Here is a 25,525-nt window from a genome sequence, read left to right on the forward strand (position 1 = left end):
ACTAGTCAAGGGCATAGCAAGGACTTAGCCCAGGTCTAAGGGCTTGAAGCTCATGGTGTTTTTCCACCGTAGTACCATGGTTCCCAATGTCTTAGAAAGGACATTAAAAAGAAGGCAGAGAAAAAAAATGTGTATATGGTACTTTTTGCTTTTCCAGAGCACCTTTACCTTTGCTTCTTCTGCTTCCCTTATCAAGGCAAATATTATTATAAATATTGTCGTCTCTCTGAATGCTAAGGAACATGAAGACTCATATAAGGTCCCACAACTAGTGAATGCTTAAAGCAAGAGTAGAATATGTGGAGTCCAGAATTCTTAGCCTGCTATATTGGGTTGTTGCTGCATCTCAGGATCTGAACTTTGTGATAACCTGGAGGAAACTTTATGATGCATAAAAAGGACACTAACATGATTACAGAATCAGTGAACCACATTGTGATGTTCTGATTTATAAGAAATATATATTTGCTCACTCAGATGACAGCTGATCCTTGAACAAAGCAGGATTAGGGCTGTTGATAGCCCCCCCCAAAACAGTACAGTAGAGAATCTGTATATAACTTTTAACTGCCCCGAAATTTAACTAATAGCCTACAGTCGACCAGAAACCTTACCGATAACAGTTGATTAACACGTTTTTTCTATGTTGTATGTATCCTGTATTCTCATAATAAAATAGAGAAAAACGTTATTAAAATCATAAGGAAAAAATACATTTACAGTACTGTATTTATTGAAAAAAATAGGTGTTCCAGTGTACCCATGCAGTTCAAACCCATGTTGTTCAAGGGTCAACTGTGTATTTTTTCTTAGTCCACAGTTCCTGGCTTACAGCTCCCAAAACCCTTGGAATTTCCCAAGTGTTGAGAGTGGTAAAGATTTTTCATTATGTTAATGAGGTGACTTTTGGAAAGCACTTAAGGATGAGGACTGGTTGCCAGTGGATCCAATCATATGATTAGAGGGTTGGTACTTTTAGTCCCATTCCCTGACCTTTAGGAAAGGAAGAGGGTCAGAAGGGTGAATCAGTCCTCAACGACTAATGATTTAATCAACCGTGCCTATGTAATGAAGCCTCCATAAAAACCCAGAAACTTCCAGGTTGGTGAACACATGGAGATGTGGGGAGAATAGCCTTCCTGGAGAGAGCATGGAAACTCCACACCCCTTCCCATATACCTTGTCCTAAGTATCTCTGCCATCTGGCTGTTCCTAGGTTATATTCTTTTATAATAAGCCAGTAATCTAGTAAGTAAAATGTTTCTCTGAATTCTGTGAGCCACCCTGGCAAATTAATGGAACCTGAGGAGGGGGTCTTAGGAACCTCTGATTTATAACCAGTCAGTCAGAAGTACAGGTGACAGCTGGGCTTTGACTGCTGTCTGAAGTACAAGGAGAGGGGGTCTTGAGAACCCCCAATCTGTAGCAGGTCAGTCAGGAAGCACAGGTGAAAACCTGAACTCGTATCTGGTGTCTGAAGTGGGGAGGGTGGCAGTCTTACAGACTGAGCCCATAACCTATGGTATCTGATGCTGTCTCCTTGTAGAACACCAGGATATCCAAGAATTGCTTGTTGGTATGAGGAAACCTCCCCACAAAAATGTTGGAGGGGTTGGGTCCAGGAACCATTTATACATTAAACTGGATTAGAAGTCTCTGCCTTAGCCTTAGAGATTTTAAAAATTCTTTTCAATACATTCCCTGTTTACAGTATTTACTTATAGTAAATAACCAAAATATGGTTCAAAATAGAATATAATTAAGTATAAGCAAATGTGCATGCTCTCTCTTTCTCTCTCCCTCTCTCCCTCCCTCCCTCTCAAATAAATAAAATCTTTTTTAAAAAAGGAGTGGGGAGAGGCACCTGGGTGGCTCAGTTGGGTTAAGCGTCTGCCTTAGGCTCAGGTCATGCTCCCACAGTCCTGGGATCGAGCCCCACATCAGGCTCCCTGCTCAGCGGGGAGTCTGCTTCTCCCTCTGCCCCTCCCCCTGCTTGTGCACTTGCACACACTCTCTCTCTCTCAAATAAATAAAATCTTTAAAAAAAAAAAAAGTATAAACCTATGTGGGCCCAACACTGCATGTGATGGGTTTGGATATTGGCAAAAGCAGAGATCATGGTGAACTAGAGTCATCTGAAATGGTTTCATGGAGGATGTGGAGCTTTAGCTTAGCCTTGAAGTGTGGGTAGGACTTGGGTAGGTGGACACATTTGGGTGTGTATAATGGGAAAGGGATACAGCATAATTAAAGATAAGTACAGATTTAGCTTTGGGGCCGGGGAGCACAGGGGTGGAGACAATGAGAAAACTGACACACCTGGAACAGGGTTTGGACTATAGGGTGGAAGAAGTTAAGACCAGACAGAGAAGGGCCTTATCCTCCAGACTACAAGGAGAACCCAATAGATCAGATAGGAAACAAGCCTAGGTATGAAGAAAGTCCTCTGCTGGTATGCTGAGGATGGATCAGAGCACAGAGTTTGTGGCTTTGATTGCATCTGCACTTGCAGTGACCATGGCCTAAAACAGTGGTGACAATGGGAATAATCTATGCAATATCACAAAGAGAAAAGTGGATAGGCTTTGTGTTAGTTCGCTAGGGCTGCCATAGAATGTACCACAAACCAGGTGGCTTAGAACAACAGATTTATTCTCACAGTCCTAGAGGCTGAAGGCCTGAAACCAAAGGCTTGGCAGTGTCACTCTCATTCTGAAACCTGGAAGGGAAGAACCTGCCTTGCCTCTTTTCTAACTTCTGGTGGTTTGCCAGCAATCTTTAACATTCCTAGTATTTCAGATATACCACTCCATTTCTCCATCTTCATGTGACCCTCTTCCTTCTGTCTCTTCACAAAGCATTCTTTTTATAAGTATACCAGTCATATTGGATTTGGGGTCCGCCCTACTCCACTGTGACCTCATCTTAGCTAATTACATATTCAGTGACCTTATTTCCAAATCAAGTTCTATTCTGAGGAACTGGCAGTAAGGACTTCAACATATATTTTTTGTGAGGGACACAATTCAACCCATAGCAGATTTTGTGTCTTAGATTAAGGATTTCAAGGTCCTGAGTGTGGGTAAACAGACAAGTAGAGAATGTAGGAGGAGGTATTAAAGTCTGTTGAATTCCAAGTCAGGTGGCTTCTTTTTTACTTCAGAATGAATGCTAGAACATAGCTCCACGAAGAGATTATTTGGAGACCTTTTCCTGCTTTCAAGATTTAGAGATATGATTTATTTTGTTTTCAGTATATTTCTGGATGGAATCCATTTTTCATAGTGTTAGCCTAAACTACTCAATCTGGGATCTCATAGAGTACAGATGGGTTTTATTTAGAAGAAAAACTAGCAAACAAGTTTTGTATCTTGTAAAAGTTTATTGAGGTGCTATTCTTTATTCCTTTTGACCATGTTATAAGTGAGAAGTTGAGGTATGAAATCACTAGGAATGTAGAATCTCTGATTTTTGTTCAGCAACTGAAGTACTGAGCAGTGACTGTGTGTAGTGGGTGTTCTGATGATGTCCTTTCTACCAGGTTGATTGCATGGTCCTAGGTTGTGGGACTGAGTGCCTTTGAAGGACTGACCAGTTCTTCCTGTTTTTATCACAGTACGGGTAATAAATGCTGCTCAGAGGAATCTGATATTCCTAGGTACTCATCAACAGTCAGCCTCTAGTATTGAAATATGTGAGAGCAGGCCCATTGCAACTCTACAGACTCTCTTTTCCTCTTCCAGAATCTTCCCCAGGTGTGACAGAGGTGACTATCATAGAGAAACCACCTGCTGAACGTCATATGATTTCTTCATGGGAACAAGTAAGTGTTGCCCTTTTGAATCCTCACATCCCCACAAAGAGAGGTCAACTCCAATGGCCCTAAGAAGGAAAAATTAGGGCAGGAAACATGTCCTTACCTCAGGCCACAGCTGCCTTCTGGGTAGAGTTCACCCTTCTCTCTCTTTCTATTCAGGCCACTTAACTTCCCTGCAATTCCATACCATTTCCCCAGCCTGGAGCATCTCCTCTGAGCTCCACTATCATTTGGAGGCAGTGGAACATTCAAAGTTGTATACAACAGAGCTAAAAATCCAGCAAGGAAGGAAAAATTAAATATTAATAAGCATGCTGGGCAGAATGTGGTTAAGTGTTACAGAGAAGTACTAACCAGATTAATAGCTACTGCTTCCCCAACCCTCCTCTGAAATTGTATTTATTCAGTACAAGTTGTAAGCTCCTAAAATGGAACCAGGCATTGTGCTTGGTGTTGATTCCTGGAGATTCAGTGGTAATCAAAAAACAGTTCCTTACCTCTTAATGTTACATTACTGTCTAAGATAATAGTGTAGATCTTTATGAGTATAATTACCAAGCAGATTTAGCACTGTGAAAGAGAGAGGCAAATGGAGCATTGTCAGGAGGCTTGACCTAGTCTGGAGGTTAAGAAAGGTTTTTCCCAAAGAAGTTAGGAGAACTTGTTAACCAGATAGTTGGGATCTGGGAAGAAGGGGCTTTCAACCTGTGTGAAGGCTTTGAAATGGGAAAGATTAAATTTTCCAAGAGCATAAAGCAGGTCCCTGTGGCTGGTGCACAGGAGAGCGAGAGAGAGGTTGGCAAGGATCAGCACATGTAGGCTTCTTAGATGGTCGGGAGTTTGCTCTTTTTTTTTTTTTTGGAGTGGGTAGGCAGAGGGAGAGAGAATCTTAAGTATGTGGGGCTTGATCTCACAACCCTGAGTTCATGACTTGAGCCGAGATCAAGAGTTGGACGCTTAACTGACTGAGCCACCCAGCTGCCCCTAAGCTTTTAGTTTAATTCCAGTTAGTTAACATACAGTGTTATGTTAGTTTCAAGTGTACAATATAGTAATTTAACACTTTCATACATTACCCTGTGCTCATCACAAGTGCACTCCTTAATCCCCATCACCTATTTAACCCACCCCTCCCCCCTTCCCCTCTGGTAACCATCAGTTTTTTCTCTATAATTAAGGGTCTGTTTCTTGATTTGTCTCTATATTTTCTTCCCCCTTTGATCATTTGTTTTGTTTCTTAAATTCCACATATGAATGAAATCGTATGGTATTTGTCTTTCTCTGACTTACTTCACTTAGCATAATACACGCTAACCCCATCCATGTCCTTGGAAATGGGAAGATTTCATTCTTTTCTATGGCTGAGTAATATTCCATTGTATAAATACATATATATGCCACATCTTGTTTGTCCATTCATCTATAGATGGAAACTTGGGCTGCTTCCGTATCTTGGCTATTGTAAATAATGCTGTTATATAAATGAGGGGGTGCATGTATCCCTTTGAATCACTGTTTTTGTATTCTTTGTGTAGATACCCAATAGTGCGATTGCTGGATTGTAGGCTAGTTCTATTTTTATCTTTTTGAGGAACCTCCGTACTGTTTTCCACAGTGGATGCACTGGTTTACATTCCCACCAACAGTGCAAGGGGGTTCCTTTTTCTCCATATCCTTACCAAACAGTACCACCTGTTGTTTCTGTGTTGCTGATTTTAGCCATTCTGACAGGTGTGAGGATATCTCATTGTAGTTTTGATTTGCATTTCCCTGATGATAAGTGATGATGAGCATCTTTTCACGTGTCTGTTGGCCACCTGTATGTTTTCTTTGGAGAAATGTCTTCTGCCCATTTTATAATTGTATTATTTGATTTTGGGGTGTTGAGTTTGATAAATGCTTTCTATATTTGGGATACTAATCCTTTATTAGATATGTCATTTGCAAATACTTTCTCCCATTCTGTAGGTTGGCTTTTAGTTTTGTTGTTTCCTTTGCTGTGCAGAAGTTTTTTATTTTTATGTAGTCCCAAAAGTTTATTTTTGCTTTTATTTCCCTTGCCTCAGGAGACATATCTAGAAGAAAGTTGATTTGGCTGATGTCAAAGAAGTTACTGCCTGTGTTCTTTTCTAGGATTTTTATAGCTTCAGGTCTCACATTTAGGTCCTTAGTCCATTTTGAATTTATTTTTGTGTATGGTGTAAGAAAGTGGTCCAGTTTTTTTCTTTTGCATGTCGCTGTCCAGTTTTCCCAACACCATTTGTTGAAGAGACTATCTTTTTCGCATTGGATGTTATTTCCTGTTTTGTCAAAGATTGACCTTATAGTTGTGGGTTTATTTCTGGGTTTTCTATCCTGTTCTATTGATCTCTGTGTCTTTTTGTGTGCCAGTACCATACTGTTTTTGATTACTACAGCTTAAAGTCCAGAATTGTGATGCCTCCAGCTTTGCTTTTCTTTTTCAAAACTGCTTTGGTCATTTGGGGTCTTTTGTGGTACTGTACAAATTGTTTGTTCCAGTTCTGTGAAAAATACTGTTGGTATTTTGATCAGGATTGCATTAAATGTGTAGATTGCTTTGGGTAGTATGGATATTTTTAACAATATTTGTTCCTCCAATCCATGAGCATGGAATGTTTTTCCATTTTTTTGGTTGTCTTCAATTTCTTCCATCAGTGTTTTTGTTTTTGTTTTTGTTTTTAAAGAGAGAGAGAGAGTGAGAGCCTGTGAGCAGGGGGAGGGACAGCGGGAGAGGGAGAATCCTCAAGCCAACTCCCTGCTGGGCACAGAGTCCTATTCGGGGCTTAATCCCAAGACCCTGAGATCATGCCTGGGGCTGAAATCAAGAGTCAGATGCTCAACCGACCAAGCCACCCAGGCACCCTTCTTTCATCAGTGTTATAGTTTTCAGTGTACTGGTTTTTAAGGCTAGGTTTATTCCTAGGTATCTTACTATTTTTGGTGCAATTGGAAACAGGATTGTTTTCTTAATTTCTCTTTCTACTGCTTCATTATTGGTGTTTAGAAATGCAGCAGAATTCTCTACATTGATTTTGTATTCTGTGACATTACTGATTTCATTTATCAGTTCTAGAAGTTTTTTGGGGAGTCTTTTAGGTTTTTTATTTGAAGTATCCTGTTACCTGCAAATAGTGAAAGTTTGACTTTTTCCTTACCGATTTGGATGCCTTTTGTTTCCTTTCGCTATCTGATTGCTGAGGCTAGGACTTCCAGTACTGTGTTGAATAAAAGTGGTGAGAGTGGACATCATTGTCTTGTTGCTGACCTTAGGGGAAAGCTCTGTTTTTTTCCCCATTAAGAATCATGTTAGCTGTGAGTTTCTCATATATAGCCTTTATTATGTGGAGGTATATACTCTCTAAACCTACTTTGTTGAGGATTTTTATCATGAATGGATGTTGTTGTGCTTTGTCAGATGCTTTATCTGCATCTATTGAAATAATCATATGGTTCTTATCCTTTCTGTTATTAATGTGATGTATCACATTGATTGATTTGAGAATATTAAACCACCTTTTAGCCCAGGAATAAATCCCACTTGATCGTGGGATTTTTTTAATGTATTGTTGGATTTGCTAGTATTTTGTTGAGGATTTTTGCGTCTATATTCATCAGGGATATTGGCCTGTATGTCTGTTTTTTAGTGATGTCTTTATCTGGTTTTGGTATCAGGGTACTGCTGGCCTTAAGGAATGAATTTGGAAGTTTTCCTTCCTCTTCTATTGTTTAAGAAGAATAAGTATTAACTCTTTAAATGTTTGGTAGAATTCACCTGTGAAACCCTCTGGTCCTGGACTTCTGATTTTTGGGACTGTTTTAGCATTCAGTTTCTTTGCTCTTTATTGGTCTGTTCAGATTTTCTATTTCTTCCTGTTTCAGTTTTAGGAGTTTATATGTTCTAGGAATGTATCCATTTCTTCTAGGTTGTCCAATTTGTTGGCATATAGGTTTTCATAATATTCTCTTATGATTGTATTTCTGTAGTGTTGTTATTTCTTCTCTATCATTTTTTATTTATTTGAGTTCTTTTTCTTTTTTACCTGATAAGTCTGGCCAGAGGCTTGTCATTTTATTGATTTTTTTTTCAAAGAATCAGCTCCTGGTTTTATTGATCTGCTTTATTTTTTTAGTGTCTATGTCATTTATTTCTGCTCTAGGCTTTATTATTTCCTTCCTTCTGCTTTTAGGCTTTGTTTGTTGTTTTTTTCCTAGCTCCTTTAGGTGTAAGGTTAGGTTGTTTATTTGAGATTTTTCTTGCTTCTTGAGGTAGGCCTGTTTGGCTATAAACTTCCCTCTTAGAACCACTTTTGCTGTATCCCAGAGATTCTGGACCATCGTATTTTCATTTTCATTTGTTTCCTTGTACTTTTTTATTTCTTGTTTGATTTCCTGGTTGACCCATTCATTGTTTAATAGCATGTTATTTAACCTCCATGTATGTGTGGTCCTTCCAGATTTTTTCTTGTGGTTGACTTCTAGTTTCATAGCATTGTGGTCAGAGATATGCATGGTATGATTTCGATCTTTTTTTTTTTAATATTTTATTTATTTGAGAGAGGAGAGAGAGAGAAAGTGAGCACAAGCAGGGGTGGGGAGGGCAGAGGAGAGGGAGCCCACCCTGCAGGGCTCAATCTCAGGACCCTGAGATCATGACCTAAGCCGAAGGTAGACACTTAATTGACTGAGCCACCCACGCGAAGATTTTGATCTTCTTGAATTTGCTGAGGTTTGTTTTGGGGGCTAATATGTGATCTGTTCTGGAGAATGTTCTGTGTGCACTTGAAAAGAATGTATATTCTGCTGTTTTAGAATGGAACGTTCTGAATATATCTGTTAAATCCATCTGTTTCAGTGTGTCATTCAAAGCCACTGTTTCCTTGTTGATTTTCTGTTTAGATGATCTGTCCATTGATGTAAGTAAGGTGTTAAAGTCCCCTACTATTATTATATTATTCAATTGGTTACTTTATGTTTGTTAATGTTTTACGTGTTTGAGTGTTCCTACATTGGGTGCATAAATACTTATAATTGTTATATCTTTTTGGAATGTCACCTTTATTGTTGTATAATATCATTCTTTATTTTTTGTTACAGTCTTTGTTTTAAAGTCAGTTTTGTCCAGGGCGCCTGGGTGGCTCAGTCGTTAAGCGTCTGCCTTCGGCTCAGGTCATGATCTCAGGGTCCTGGGATCGAGCCCCATATCAGGCTCCCTGCTCATCGGGAAGCCTGCGTCTCCCTCTCACACTCCCCCTGTTTGTGTTCCCTCTCTCGTTGTGTCTCTGTCAAATAAATAAATAAAATCTTTAAAAAAAAATTAAAAAATAAATTTTGTCCAATATAAGTATTGCTATTCCTGCTTTTTTTGACATCCATTTCTATGATAGATGTTTCTCCATCCCCTCACTCTCAATCTGCATGTGTCTTTATGTCTCTTGTGTGGGGTGCCTAGATGGCTCAGTTGGTTAAGTGTCTGCCTTTGGCTCAGGTTATCATCCCAGGGTCCTGGGGTCAAGCCCTAGATGGCTCAGTTGGTTAAGTGTCTGCCTTTGGCTCAGGTTATCATCCCAGGGTCCTGGGGTCGAGCCCTGCAATCAGGCTCCCTGCTCAGCAGGAAGTCTGCTTCTCCCTCTGCCCCTCCCACTGTGAATGTGCACGTGCTCGCTCTCTCACAAAAATAAATAAAATCTTAAAAAAAAATAAAATGAGTCTCTTGTAGACAGCATATAGATGGGTCTTGGTTGTTTATCCACTATGTCACGCTTTATCTTTTGATGGGAGCATTTAGTCCATTTACATTCAAAGTAATTATTGACAGATATATATTTATTGCTATTTTATTACTTGTGTTTGTTTTTGAAGATTTTCTCTGATCCTCTCTTGTCTGTCTTTGATGTTTTGCTCATTTTCTTTAATGCTATATTTGGATTTCTTTGTCTTTATTCTTTGCAAATTTATCAGTGGTTTTTTAATATAAATTTTTAATATAAAATATTTTATATAAAATATATATGTATATGAATTTTTTATATGCCATTAGGTTTGCATATAACCTCTCCTGAATATAGCAGTATGTTTGAAGTTGATGATCATTTAAGTTTGAACCCATTCTTTTCTCCTCTCTTCCCCACATTTTTGGTGTATGTTATTTTATATCCTTTTTGTGAGTCCTTTGACTGATTTTTTAATAGCAAAATCCCTTTTTACTGCTTTTGTGTTTCTTACCTTCATACTATCACTTTGGTCTCTCCTTTCCACTCAAAGGAGGAGTTTGCTTTTTATTATGAGAGCAAAGGAGAGCCATTGAAATTTTTAAGTAGGGAACTATGAAGGTCAGATTTCTGCTTTGGAAAAATCACTGTGTCTGAGGAGTAGCAGATGGCTTTGACTAGGGGGCAAAAAATTACCGTGCCTTTTAATGAGTGCCTATTAACACATGTCATTTAATTTTATTTTCGTTAATCCTCATAATAACCCTACAAGGTAGGTATTGATATCTCCATGTTATAGATGAAGAAACTGAACCCCAGGGAGGTAAAAGAATTTGTCCTGGTTCACATAGCTACCAAGTGGCGGAGCCTAAGTTCAAGCTCAGCGTTACCTGCCTCTAAGCATGTGCCATGTCTGCTCTGCCAGACTGCCCTCGTAATGGAGGGCAGCACTGTGGCAGCCTTGCCCTGGTCAGCCAAGCATTCCACAGTATGTGTGCATGTTCAGTCCCTTCCATCAGGGCTCACCCTCCCTTGGGCTGAGCTAGCGGGACCTTCTCTGGCAGCTCAGTAATTGGTAGTTAAGGTTTCTCTCCTGGACCTCAGCTCAGCCAGCACTCCGACTTCTCAGGGGCTCACTTAGCTCCCACCCCCGTTTCCACTCACAGTTCATAATAGAAAAGAGAATTCTGGAACAGCATATATCTGTTGCATTCTTACTGGCTGATTGGACAGAGCCTGCTTCCGGAGCAGCTGCGCCAGCCTGGCCTTGTTGACATTGTTACAGCCCTCTGATCCTTAGAAAGCTTAAATCAGCCCTTTAGGGAGAACTGCTTCAGGGTATTTTCGTGAGAGCGAGATCTTGGTATTTTCCTGTCTGCCTAAGAGGAAGAGATTCCTGGCTTAGAAACCTGAGTTCATAGACCTGGATGGGAGGATGAGAGGGTAGGAATGCCTTGCCCTGGGTGGAACACCATTAAGACTATGTCATATTATGTCACTTATTTAATGAAGTAATTTCTGAGGCATATTCTTCCTTGTGTCTGACAACAGATATTCCCCCAGGACTCTCGAAGATGACTTTATTCATTTGTCCTAGTTGAACTTATACTGTAGTTTATTCATTTGGAGCATGCCTTCCATGGCTGCTTTTTAGGGCTAGAGTCTGTCTCTGATGTCATTCAGATCTAATCTGCCTCCTGGACAATGCATCTTTATCAGGTTCTCTTCAGTTTAGACTGACATTTAGGAGAAAGTAGTTACAGAGCTAGATAAATCGCCATTGGAGATCTGAAAGAAGTAAAGGTAAGTGTGAGAGAAAGAGATTTTTAGCTGAGACCATCAATGGAACATTTTCTTCAGAAATACTCAGTTGGGGGAATTTCTGTGAAAGCACCCAGAATAATAAGATATATTGATTTGAAATTTTCCATTGAGTCCTTTACTTGAGAGTACAAACATTATTAGGGTCAGTAATAGAAATTTGCTTGTATGGTTCCTTGGTTGAGCTTTTTGGAGGCCTGTGGGATACTAAAAAGCTAATGTATGGACAAAGACAGTAGAAGGAGTTTGGGGTGTGTACTTTTGTTTTAAGACTCAGTTTTTATCTAACACTTCTGATTATGCTGGACAAAACATGGTCACTACAGAAAATGTGGAAAACAGAAAAAGAATTAAAAAATGAAAAGTCTTCTAGGACTTTACCGCATAGAGACAATCACGGTTAGTATACTTTTAGTTGTGTGGGTGGATGGAGGGTGACCAGGGAGTAGTGTGGTCTAGGGACCCCCAAAGAATCCATAATTGGAAGTGGTTCGTGGACTTCCTGAAATGTATGTCAAATTTACTAATATGTACCTTTTTCTGCAGAGTTATTTCTTCCAATTTTGAAAGGGATTCATAACCCTTAAGAAAAGGTTTTTGTAATTTTTCTTACTATTTTTTGTTTTATTGAAGCATAGTTGACCCACAGTGTACATTAGTTTCAGGTGTACAACATAGTGATTTGACAAGTTTATACACTATGCTGTGCTCACCACACGTGTAGCTACCATCTCTCACCATACAGGGCTCTTAGAGTACTGTTGACGGTATTCCCTATGCTGTGCCTTTTATCCCTGTGACTTATTCATTCCATACTAGAAGCCTGTACCTCCCCTTCCCCTTAACCACTTTTGCCCATCCTCTGCCCCCCATCCAGCAATCATCAGTTTGATCTTTGCATTTATGGGTCTGTTTCTACTTTTTCTTTGCTTGTTTGTTTTGTTTTTTAGATTCCCCATATAAGTGTAAAGATGTATTTTATCTTTCTCTGACTTATTTCACTTAGCATAATACCCCCTAGGTCCATGCGTATTTTCACAGATGGCAAGATTGCATCCTCTTTTTATTCTTTTTTATGGCTGGGTAGTATTCCATTATACATATATATTTTCTTTATTCATCCTGGCTTCCATATTTTGGCTATTGTAAATAATGCTGCAACAAATATAGGTATACCTGTATCTTTTTGAAATAGTGTTTTCATTTTGGTGGGGGGGGGGGGGGAGGATACCCAGTTCTGGAATTACTGGATCATAAGGTAGTTCTATTTTTAATTTTTTGAGAAATCTCCATACTGTTTTCCACAGTGGCTGCATCAATTTACATTCCTACCTACAGTGCACTGAGGTTTCCTTTTTCTCCACATCCTCACCAATACTTGTTTCTTGTCTTTTTGATTCTAGCCATCCTGACAGGTGTGCTGGTGAGATCTCATCACGGTTTTGATTTGCATTCCTCTGATGATAAGTGATGTTGAGCATCTTTTCATGTGTCTCTTGGCCATCTGTGTCTTCTTCGGAAAAATGTCTATTCAGCTTCTTTGCCCATTTTTTAATTGGATTATTTGGGAGTTTTTGGTGTTGTGTAAGTACTTTATACATTTTAGATATTAACCCCATATTTGATATACCATTTGTGAATATATTCTCCCATTCAGTAGGTTGCCTTTCGTTTTGTTGACGTTTTCTTTTGCTGTGCAAAAATTTTTATGTTGGCATAGTCTCAATAGTTTATTTTTGCTTTTGTTTCCCTTGCCTGAGGAGACATCTCTAGAAATGCAGTAAGTTTTTCGTTCAAAATAGAGGTAATACTTGATGTGTTATTTGTTGGTACCTACTTTTGTCATTGAAGCAGCAGAGGGCAGAAGCTTTGAGCCTGTCTGAAACTCCTTTAACCCACTTATTATTTATCCTGGTGGTTACTGAAGAGCATGTTTCCACAGGAGCAGGCTTGGCAGGCCTCCCTGACCTGTGCCTGCCCCAGAAAGTGCCTATACCAGAGGAGCAGGAGGGTCCCCAGGGGCTGATGATGCCCACTTCTCTAGAGAACTAATCCTAAAGACTTACCTGCTTGGAGACACCCCAGCCAGGGCCCAGTTGCCATGCGGTACACCTGCTGCCCATAGCTGCGTCGGTACACCAGGGTGACATGGGCCCTCCAAGAAGAGGCCCACTGCTGCCACCCTGCCCCTGTGGGCAGATGCAGCCCTCAGGGAAGCCCACTGAGATAAGATACAATAGTAAGGCTGTGGAGGCACTGATGTGGGGAGAACAGCCTGGATGGAGTAGGAAGTCTTCCAGCAGCTCTAGGCCCTTGGCTAGATAATACACCTTCTCTGGGTCTCAGGTTCACCATCTATAAAAGAAGTGGTTTGAAAGTGTTATTGAAGGGACTCATCCAGTTCTAATATTTTGTGATTCTTTGGTGAAAACCCAGGAAGAAAAGGCTGAAAACTAAAACTTAAATGACCATATACCTGCTGCAGTCTCCTCAGGTTAGAGGAATAAGAGAACCACTTCTTTCCATTTTAATGTATTTCACCCATTTTTGTTCCTTAAAAAGCACTTTCAGTCCGCCTGGTTTGTGCAGTTGTATGATTCCTGTATACCGTGTCTGCTTCCTGCCTTTTGTGATGATGGTAGTTAGTAAGACCTAATGTCTGTACTGAGCTTTTCATCTTTCAGGCACGATGAAAGCATCTGCCTCATACTCACAGCATCCTGGTGTCAGGAGAGTTCTGTTATTAAGTATTTCAGTGACATTTCATAGTTGCCAAGTGCTTTACAATTCTTGATTGGTTAGACTTTCCAATCCCCAGATAAAAATTCAATTTACTGATGGTGAAACTATGGCCTACAGAGACCAAGTGATTTGGCAGAATATCTCCTCTCTTTGTAGGCTCACTTTTTCTACAGTCTACAGAGAGGGGGTTCTGAACCTTCTTGCAGATCTGTCCCTCACATGCCCTACTATGAATCTCTTGGAAGCCTCCGTGGTGGGAGGGCGCAGCCTGTGACACCTTGTCACCAGGGAGCCCTCCCCTCGTGCTCCTGCTCTGCTCCGGGAGCCCTTCTGTGCTCTCCACAGCATAGACCCTCCCTGTCCAGTGCCTCATTTCTTCCCGCTACACTGGCAGCTATCCTAGAGGGTCTCCCCATCTGTTTAAAATTCAAAACAAAACCTGTAACCTTGTGTCTTCCTCTAGCGACTCGGCCATTTGTGCCTTTGTTTGCACAGCCAAGCATGTGGAAAAATGGTCTAAATCAGGGGTCTGCACACTTTTTTTTTTTTTTTTTAAGGACCAGAGAGTAAATATTTTAGGTTCTGGGGCTGTATTCTGCCTCAGCCAGTCATCTCTGCTATGGTAGCACTGAAAGCAGCCATGGGCAGAACTGAAATGCATGGGCGTAACTGGGTCCCTGTAAGACATTTGCAAAAACAGGTGGCAGGGTGAAGATATTCAGGGGGCCACAGTTTGCTAACCCCTGGTCTAAGTTACCAGCCCCTTCCTTCACTTCCCAGTTAGTCTTCATCCTTCCACAGCCTCTCTTTCTCCACTACCATTCCGTGGACACCACTCTTACAAATCACCAGGGACCACTTCACTGCTGAATCCATCTTCCTCTCACATGGCATCTCCTGCATTTCTCTCCACCACTCCCTTCTCTGCCCAGCCCTCTCCTTGGAGTCTATGGCACCACCTTCTACCCCCATATCTCCACAACACTTAGCCGTTACTTATTTGTCTCTGTAGAAATTAAAAATGTGTTTGGCTCAAGGAAATACAATATTAAACTAAACAAATAGGGATTAATATTTCTTGCATAACAAGACCTGAGGTGGACAGTTGCAGTAGGTTCATCAGCCCTAACATGTTAAGCCATTATTACTAATTCTCTCAGCCTTGTCTTTTAAGGGGCCAAATGACTACTACAGTCCCACCTATCACCTGCAAGCTCAGGGCAGGAAGAAGTAAGGGAAGTTGCCAGCCATATCTCTCACCTTTTAACAGGGGAACAAAAGTTTTTCTAGAACTCCCACACACACACACACAGTTGGACTTGGGTTTACATTTTAATGTCCTGCACTCATTTTACTTGCCTAAAAATAAGTATTGAACTGGGCACATTGCCATCTCAGACAAAATTAGGGTTCTGTCAAGGAAGAAGATGGATTTAAATAAGTAATCCGTGTATCTGCCCCAGCCTCCTCTGTACCTAGCCCCATTCCTTTGTGTTCTTAGTGCCCAGCATGGTATTTATTCCATAACACTTAATAAAAATTTTTTATCTTTACTAAATGAATGAATCAGATAAAATACAAAGGTCAGAAAGAATATAGAACTTTCCTGAGGTGACCCACCTTTTCCATAAGCATTCTTTTTTTTTTTTTTTTTAAAGATTTTATTTATTTATTTGACAGAGTGAGAGACAGCAAGAGAGGGAACACAAGCAGGGGGAGTGGGAGAGGGAGAGGGAGAAGGCTTCCCGCTGAGCAGGAAGCCCGATGTGGGGCTCTATCCAGGCCCCGGGGACCATGAGGACCATGACTGGAGCTGAAGGCGGATGCCCAACGACTGAGCCACCCAGGCGCCCCTCCATAAGCATTCTTTAATTTCAGCCCCAAGAATCAGGCTGTGCAGCCAGTGTCTCAGAAGCAAGGAGGCCGCAGGGGCCAGGGCTTCTCCCACAAATTCCCCCAGTTGTAGAAACCTGGTGACTAGTTAAGCCAGGGGCTTGCTGTTGGAAGGCTATCTTGGCTGATGTCTGTCATATAGAGAGTTTCACCAAGACATGTGGTGCCCCAGGCCAATATTTATATATTTTTTCATCATGCATTTTTAGAGGAAGACTTGATGGTTGTATGCAGGAAGGATTTTGGGGAGAGTATGTTGCCTCTCCTGAGTCTTAAGCAATTCAGACCCAAACATTCATATGCCACCCACCAAGACAAAGGTTCTAGTTACCTAGCCCCTCCCCCTCTCTTTAGGTGGGAGTTTGAGCATGTATTTGAGACTTCTCCTGGAGGTCTCGCCCTATGCCTTCACAGCCCATCCAGGTTTTCCTTTTACTGCATGGGACATCCTCCCTGAGAAGAGTTTCGGTAGATGCAATGTCCTCACCGTCTCAGTTTCCAGTTTGATTTTAGTGCAATGGGCGTCCTGGGCAGTTTTTCTTCTGCTGTGGTTGCAAACAGGGCACATGGAGAGCCTGCCCAGCGTGGACAGGCACTTAAACAGAAACATTAATTTCTGTGCCCTAGCCCCTTTGCCTGCCTGATCCTACATCTGCTGCCCAGCCCGCTTCCCCAGCACAGTGGCCTCTGAAAGAGAGGGAACAGTGGGGTACAGGAGTCCCACAGTAGAGAGGGTAGCAGGGGAAAGTAGGCTGCTCTTAGCCATTCCCTCAAGGCTCAGGCAGTGCTCAGGAAGGTTTTCTGGAAATGAAGCTGATAGCTTCCAAAATACCAGAGTAGTTCAAGTCGTTCAACTGATGAAGCAGTCATACTGCTTCTGGTGGCCTCTTTCTAGTGTAGCTTGAGCAACATAAATACCATAATAAATGTTACAATCATTTCTACTGGAATTCTCCAGCCTAACTTAAAGATGAACAATGCCACCTTAGCCCTTCTCAAATGGGATTCATGGAATCCAGGTTAGAAAGGCTGATAGACAGTAGTTTCCACATCTCCACCACTAGATGGCACTAGGGACCCAAAAATCTCAGAATAGATGCTGGATTTAGGGGGTGACGGAACAAGAATTTTGTCAGAACACTGACAATTGTAGGCTTCCTGTGCTAGGGTTCTGGGGATGGGAGAAAGGCATTCTGTGTACACACTTTTTCTCTCTGAGAGCACGTAGGAGCAAGCCCGAAACTCCAGACAACTTACTAAGTAGGAAAATAAATATAAATAAGTTAGCCAAGAAGTCTGAGAATCCCTTAGGTTACACATCTGTGAGATTGGGAACTAGATGGCAAGAGATCAAACAAACCTGATCACAGTGCATATTTTTGTTCATAGATCAGGAAAATGAAAAACCCATTTCATTAAAAAGACAGCTATTGTGCATATAATAATTTTAAAACGCTGCTTAAAATCACCTGCAAGGTTGAAGTTTTCTTCTCACCTATGGTTCTTGAAGATGCTGTTCTAAAATCTTAATTACCTGCCAAGCTCACACCCCCTCCTGCCTCCGATGTTTTTTAGACTGTCTTAGAGATTATTCTTGAACCTGGATTCAGAGTTTAAGTGGCACTCACGGTCACTCAGCTAGGGACTAAGTTTCCAAAGGAAACTCAGATTGTCCTGCTAGGTTCTAACTTGCCCATGCATTGCGTAGAACTGACCAGCAATGTGACCTAGTGCAGTGTTCAGTATCTCATCTCACGGGGCTCCAATAAGCCAGAAGTTGTGGATGGAGTTACTAATAGGTTGCCCTTCTGTCTATATAACCATGACAAGAAGTCAGCCCAAGGGGTCCAGGAAAGGAAGTGAAGAAACTGTCTTTCTGTCCACTCCAGGGGCTTGATTGGCTAGAGAAGACTGATCAGGCATGTGCACAGATGTGAGTTACTTAGAATTTAGGGTGTGCTCCTAGGACCTCTTGAGAGGTACTAAACTATTCCTTTATTCTTTCCACCACCAGATTGGATGATTTGCTATCCATTTGAAATAGTTGTTCATGTCCTATTGTACATTTTTACTTTCTAAGAACTTTCAGAACTCTTAGGTTCATTACATTAAATGCTCTAGAAGTCTATACTCTTCACTTTGAAGATGTTCTCATTTATCCAATAATTTGTTTCAGAGAGTAATTTAGGAGCGTGGGTCTGGTATTTATGGCAGTGATCATTTTGCTCCAATATCATCAGAACTTTGCCTAGATTCTCCTCACAAACATTGTTCCCCTGATCTGCCTCCTCAGCTGCTGCTTTAGCCTTTCTCCAGCTAACGCCTCTCCCCCGAGGCATTTTTGCGGCAGAGCCGGTATCTACTTTATCTGGGAGGCAAAGAAGAGATCCAACTGGTGACTGTCTTGTAGACTCTGCCTCTCCAATAGAGTTGTTTTTGTTTTAAATGTTACTGAGAGGCGTCTGGGTGGTCGGTTAAGCGTCTGCCTTCAGCTTAGGCCGTGAGCCCAGGGTCCTGGGATAGAGCCCCACAGCAGGCTCCCTGCTTGGCAGGGAGCCTGCTTCTCCCTCTCCTCCCCACCTATGCTCTCTCTCTCAAATAAATAAATAAAATCTTTTAAAAAAAATGTTACTGAGATATAATTGGCATACAATATTGTATTACTTTAGTTTGATATATATATATAATGATTGATATATATACATAATTTTGATTACCACAGTAAATTTACTTAATATCCATCACCACACATAATTTTAAGTTTTATTTTTCTTATAATGAGAACTTTTAAGATTTACTCTCCTAGCAACTTTCAAATACACAGTACAATATTGTTAACTACAGTTTTCTTGCTGTATTTTATATCCCCAGACTTATTTATAACTGGAAATTGTCCTTTATGATCCATTTTTGCCCACTCCTCGCCAAGCTAGGAGTTTGGTTGTTTGTTTAGATTCCATATATAAGTGAAATCGTACAATATTTGTCTGACTTATTTCACTTAGCATAATGCCCTTGAAGTCCATCCATGTTGTCACAAATGGCAAGATTTCATTCTTTTTTATGGCTGAATAATACTCGTGTGTGTGTGTGTGTGTGTGTGTACACCATACTTCATCTATTCAGCCATTAGTGGACACTTGAATTTTTTCCATATCTTGGCTATTACATATAGTGCTGCACTGAAACAGGGATGCATAGATCTTTTTGACTTAGTGTTTTTGTTTTCTTTACATAAATACCCAGAAGTAGAATTGCTGCATCCTATGGTAGTTCCTATTTTTAATTTTTTGAGGAACCTCCATACTGTTTTCCATAGTGACTGCACCAATTTATTTTTCCCACCAACAGTGCGAAAGCATCCCCTTTTCTCCACATCCTCGCCAGCACTTGTTTGTCTTTTTGATAATAGCCATTCTCACAGGTGTGAGGTGATACTTCATTGTGGTTTCAACTTGCATTTCCCTGATGATGTTGAGCACCTTTTCATAGACTTGTTGTCCACCTGGATGTCTTATTTGAATCTCTGTCTAGTTCCTGAACCCATTTATAAATTGGATTGTTTTTTCTGTTGAGTTGTAGGAGTTCTTTATATATATATATATAATATATTAAGATTTTATTTATTTATTTGACAGAGAGAGACACAGCGAGAGAGGGAACACAAGCAGAGGGAGTGGGAGAGGGAGAAGTAGGCTTTCTGCTGAGCAGGGAGCCCGATGCGGGGCTCGATCCCAGGACCCTGGGATCCTGACCTGAGCCAAAAGCAGATGCTTAATGACTGAGCCACCCAGGCACCCCCTTTATATATTTTAGATATTGACCCCTTATCAGGTAAATGATTTGCACATATTTTCTCCCATTCACGAGGTTACCTTTTCATTATGTTGATGGTTTCCTTTGTTGTACATAACAAGTGATATATCCCACTTGTTTATTTTTGCTTTTGTTGTCTTTGCTTCGGGTGCCAAATAGAAAAAAAACATTGCCAACACCAGTGTCAAGGAGTTTACCCTGTATGGTTTGTCCTAAGAGTTTTATGGTTTCAGGTCTTACATTCAACTCTTTAATCCATTTTGAGTTGATTATTGTATATGGTGTATGGTAAGATAGTGACCGAATTTAGTTCTTTTGCATGTGGCTATCCAGTTTTCCTAACACCATTTTTTGAAGAAACTATCCTTTCTGCATTGTATTTTCTTGATTCCTTTGTCAGAAATTAATTGACCATGTATGCACAGGTTTATTTCTGGGCTCTCTGGATCTCTGTTTTTATGCCAGTACCACTCAATTTTAATTATAATAGCTTTGTAACATAGTTTGAAATCAAAACTATAATGCCTTTAGCTTTGTTCTTTTTTCCCAAGATTGCTTTGGCGCTTTGGGTCTTCTGTAATTCCACACAGACTTTAGGACTGTTTTTTTTTTTCCCATTTCTGTGAAAAACACCATTGGAATTTTGATAAGGATTGTATCCCTATTCTTCCAGTTCATGAACACAGTATCTTTTCTTTTCTTCTTCTTTTTTTTTTTTTTTTTTTGGTATTTTCTTCTATTTCTTTTATTAGTGTCATAGAATTTTCAGTGTATAGGCCTTTTACTTCCTTCATTAAATTTATTAACTAGGTATTTTATTCTTTTTGGTAGAGTTGTAAATGAGATTGTTTTCTTAATTTCTCTTTCTGATAGTTTGTTACTGGTGTATAGAAATGCAGTTGATTTTTTTGTATATTTTGTATCCTGCAATTTTACTGAATTTGGTTATTCTAATAGTTTTTTTGGTGGGGTCTTTAGAGTTTTCTCTAAATAATAGGTCATCTGCAGATAGAGACTGTTTTCTTTCTTCCTATCTGACTTGTATGCCTTTTATTGCTTTTTCTTGCCTGATTTTTCTGGCTCTGGCTTCCAATACTATATTGAAAGTGGGCATGTTTGCCTTGTTCCTGACCTTAAAGGAAAAAGCTTTTAGCTTCTCATTGAGTGTGATGTTTGCTGTGGGTTTGTCATATACAGCCTTTATTATGTTGAGGTATGTTCTCTCTCCACCCACTTTGTTGAAAGGTTTTATTATGAATGTATATTGAATTTTGTCAAATGCCTTTTCTGAATCTACTGAAATGATCATATGATTTTTATACTTCATTTTGTTAATGTGGTCAATCATACTGATTTTTAATGTTGAATCATCCTTTCTTCTCTGGAATAATCCCACTTGATCATGGTGTATGATCCTTTTTTTTTTTTTTTTTTTAAGATTTTTATTTATTTATTTATTTGAGACAGAGAGAATGAGAGAGAGAGAGCACATGAGAGGGGGGAGGGTCAGAGGCAGAAGCAGGCTCCCTGCCGAGCAGGGAGCCCGATGCGGGACTCGATCCAGGGACTCCAGGATCATGACCTGAGCCGAAGGCAGTCGCTTAACCAACTGAGCCACCCAGGCGCCCTATGATCCTTTTTATATATTGTTGGTTTTGGTTTGCTGATACTTAGTTGAGGATTTTTGCATCTATGTTCATCAGGGTTATTGGCCTGTAATTTTCTCTTATAGTGCCTGTGTCTCTTGGTTGCAAGGTAATGCCAGCCTCGTAAAATGAGTTTGGAAGTGTTTAAGAAGGATTTGTATTAATAATAATTATTTAGGGCGCCTGGGTGGCTCAGTTGGTTAAGCGACTGCCTTCGGCTCAGGTCATGATCCTGGAGTCCCTGGATCGAGTCCCGCATCGGGCTCCCTGCTCAGCAGGGGGTCTGCTTCTCCCTCTGCCCTCTTCCCTTTCATGCTCTCTGTCTCTCATTCTCTCTCTCTCAAATAAATAAATAAAATCTTTAAAAATAAATGAATAAAAAAATAATAATTATTTAAATGTTTGGTAGAATTCAGTTATGAAGCCATCTGGTCACGGACATTTGTTTGGAGATTTTTGATCACAAAATCAATCTCATTACTAGTAATTTGGCTGTTCAGATTTTCTATTTCTTCATGATTCAGTCTTAGTAGGTTGAATGTTTCTAGGAATTTGTCCCACCTAGGTTTTCCAGTTTGTTGGTATATAATTACTTGCATTAGATTTTCTCATCCTTTGTATTTCTGTGGTATCTCTTATAACGTCTTCTTTTTCATTTCTGATTTGAGTCCTCTTTTTGTCTTGAGGATTCTAGCTAAAGGCTTATCTATTTTGTTTATTTTTTTTAAAAAAAGAGCTCTTAGTTTCACTGATATTTTTCTGTCATCATCTTAGTCTTTATTTCATTTATTTTTCCTCTAATCTGCTATTTCCTTCCTTTTCTTAATTTTGGCTTAGTTCTTTTTCTAGTTCCTTGAGATGTAAATTTATATTGCTTATTTGAGGTCTTTTTTATTTCTTAATGTAGGCATTTATCACTATAACTTCCCTCATAGAACTACTTTTGCTAAATCCCTAAGTTTGGGCATGTTGTATTTCCATTTTCATTTGTCACAAGATATTTTTTATTTCTCTTTTGATTTCTTTTTTGAGCCATTGGTTGTTCTGAGCAAGTTGTTTAATTTCTACATATTTGTGAATCTTCCAGTTTTCATCTCATTGATTTTTAGCTTCATACCATTGTGATTAGAAAGATACTTGATATGATTTCAGTCTTCTTAAATTTATTAAGACTTGTTTTGGGGCCTAACATATGCTCTGTCCTGAAGAATGTTCCATATGTGCTTGAGAAAAATGTGCATTCTGCTTGTAGATGTAATGTTCTGTAAGTGTCTATTAAGTTCATCTGGTCTAATCTTCATTTAAGTCCAGTGTCTCTTTATTGATTTTCTGTCTGGATAATCTATTCATCGATGAAAGTAGGGTATTGAAGACCCCTATTATTATTGTATTGCTGTCTATTTCTCCCTTTAGGCCTGCTAATAATTTGATTTATTTATTTAAGTGTGCCTATATTTGGTGCATAAATATCCTCTTGTTGGACTGACCCCTTTATCATTAAATAATGATCTTCTTTGTTTTCTATTACAGTCTTTGTCTTAAAGTGTATTTTTTTCTGATACAGGTGAAGCTACCTCTGCTTTTTATGGTTTCTGTTTGCATGAAATGTCTGTTTCCATCCCTTGACTTTATCTGTGTGTCCTTAAAGCTGAAGTTAATCCAATGTAGGCAGCATATAGTTTTAAACCCATTTAACCACTATATCTTTTTTTTTTCTTTAATAGTTGACATACAGTATTATATTAGATTTAGGTGTACAACGTAATGATGTGAAATTTATATACATTCTGAGATGATCACCACAGTAAGTGCTTTTTACCATCTGTCATCATACAAAGTTGCTACAGTATTATTGACTATATTCCCTAGCTGTACTTTACATCCGTATGATTTATTTGTTACACCTGTAAATTGTACGTCTTAATCCCTTTTGCCTATTTTGTCCATTCCTCACTCCCCTCCTCTCTGGCAACTACCAGTTTGTTCTCTGTATTTATGAGTCTGTTTCTGTTTTGTTTTGTTTGTTCATTTTGTTTTATTTTTTAGATTCCATATATAAGTGAAATCATATGGTATTTGTTTTTCTCTGATTTATTTCACTTAGTATAATTTCCCTCTAGTTCTATTTTGTTGCAAATGATAAGATTTCATTCTTTCTTATGGCTGGATAATATTCCGCTGTGCTCATTTTTAATTGAATTATTTGGGGGTTTTTTTGGTGTTAATTTGTATGAGGTTTTTTTATGGATTTTGGATATTAACCCCTTATTGGATATATAATTTGCAAATATTATCTTTCTTTCTTTTTGTTGATGTTTTCCTTTGCTCTGCAATTTTTAGTTTCATATAGTCTTATTTTATTTTTGCTTTATTGCTGTTGCCTGAGGAAACAGATCCAAAAAATTATGGCTGAGACTGATGTCTAAGAGTTTACTACATGTGTTTTCTTCTAGGAGTCTTACAGTTTCAGGTTTTACATTTTAAGTCTTTAATCCATTTTGAGGTAAATTTTGTGTATAGTGTAAGAAAGTGGTTCAGTTTCATTCTTTTGCATGTAGCTGTCCAGTTTTCCCCCATACCATTTATTGAAGAGACTCTTTTTTTCCCCATTGTATATTCTTGCCTCCTTTGTTGCATATTAACTACGCATACCGGAATGGGTCTATTTCTGGGCTCTCTATTCTGTTCTATTGGTCTGTGTGTCTGCTTTTCTGCCAGTACTATATGGTTTTGATACTATAGCTCTGTAGTATAGTTTGCAATCAGGGAGTGTAATACCTCCAGCTTTGTTATTTCTCAAGATTGCTTTGGCTATTTGGGGTCTTTTGTGGTTCCATACAAGTTTTAGGATTGTTTTCGTTCTGTGAAAACTGCCATTGGTATTTTTATAGGGATTGCATTGAATCTGTAGATTTCTTTGGGTAGTTGGGACATTTCAGGAATATTAATTTTCTAAGGCATTAGTGTGGTATCTCTTTCCATTTACTTGTGTCATCTTCAATTATTTTAATCAATGTTATACAGTTTTCAGAGTACAGGTCTCTCACCTCCTTTGTTAAATTTATTGTAGGTATTCTTTATGATGATGATGATGATGATGATGATGATGATGATGTTATGTTAATCACCATACATTACATCATTAGTTTTTGATGTAGTGATCCATGATTCATTGTTAGCATATAACACACAGTGCTCCATGCACTACGTCCCCTCTTTAATACCCATCACCAGGCTAACCCATCCCCCCAACCCCCTCCCCTCTAGAACCCTCAGTTTGTTTCTCAGAGTCCATAGTCTCTCATGGTTCATCTCCCCCTCCGATTTCCCCCCCTTCATTCTTCCCCTCCTGCTATCTTCTTCCTTTTTTTTTTTTTAACATATAATGTATTATTTGTTTCAGAGGTACAGGTCTGTGATTCAACAGTCTTACACAATTCACAGCGCTCACCATAGCACATACCCTTCCCAATGTCTATCACCCAGCCCCCCATCCCTCCCACCCCCCACCACTCCAGCAATTCTCACTTTGTTTCCTGAAATTAAAAATTCCTCATATCAGTGAGGTCACATGATACATGTCTTTCTCTGATTGACTTATTTCACTCAGCATAATACCCTCCAGTTCCATCCACGTCGTTGCAAATGGCAAGATTTCATTCCTTTTGATGGCTGCATAATATTCCATTGTATATATATACACCACATCTTCTTTATCCATTCATCTGTCGATGGACATCTTGGCTCTTTCCACAGTTTGGCTATTGTGGACATTGCTGCTATAAACATTGGGGTGCATGTACCCCTTCGGATCCCTACTTTTGTATCTTTGGGGTAAATACCCAGTAGTGCAGTTGCTGGATCGTATGGTAGCTCTTTTCAACTTTTTGAGGAACCTCCATACTGTTTTCCAGAGTGGCTGCACCAGCTTGCATTCCCACCAACAGTGGAAGAGGGTTCCCCTTTCTCCGCATCCCCGCCAACATCTCTCGTTTCCTGACTTGTTAATTTTAGCCATTCTGACTGGTGTGAGGTGATATCTCATTGAGGTTTTGATTTGG

General features: G+C 39.6%; 1 protein-coding gene across 4 annotated transcripts in view; it reads left to right on the forward strand.

Annotated features, from left to right (window-relative positions):
* The window catches only part of TPGS2 (tubulin polyglutamylase complex subunit 2), a 67,347-nt gene that overhangs the window by 4,710 nt on the left and 37,112 nt on the right, over positions 1 to 25,525 (forward strand). For 3 of the 4 annotated variants that reach the window (XM_045886805.3, XM_054510319.2, XM_045886807.3), the window contains exon 2: positions 3,744 to 3,823. In XM_045886805.3, the coding sequence (XP_045742761.2) occupies positions 3,744 to 3,823 (80 nt within the window). Of the gene's footprint in view, positions 1 to 3,743; positions 3,824 to 12,811; positions 12,952 to 25,525 lie in introns of those variants that run through there. The other variant, XM_064577737.1, reaches the window with a different exon arrangement.

This window comes from Mirounga angustirostris, unplaced genomic scaffold (genome assembly GCF_029215605.1).
Source record: "Mirounga angustirostris isolate CCGP_5_RB_7025 unplaced genomic scaffold, mMirAng1.0.hap1 SCAF_14, whole genome shotgun sequence".
In the NCBI taxonomy this organism is placed as follows: domain Eukaryota; kingdom Metazoa; phylum Chordata; class Mammalia; order Carnivora; family Phocidae; genus Mirounga; species Mirounga angustirostris.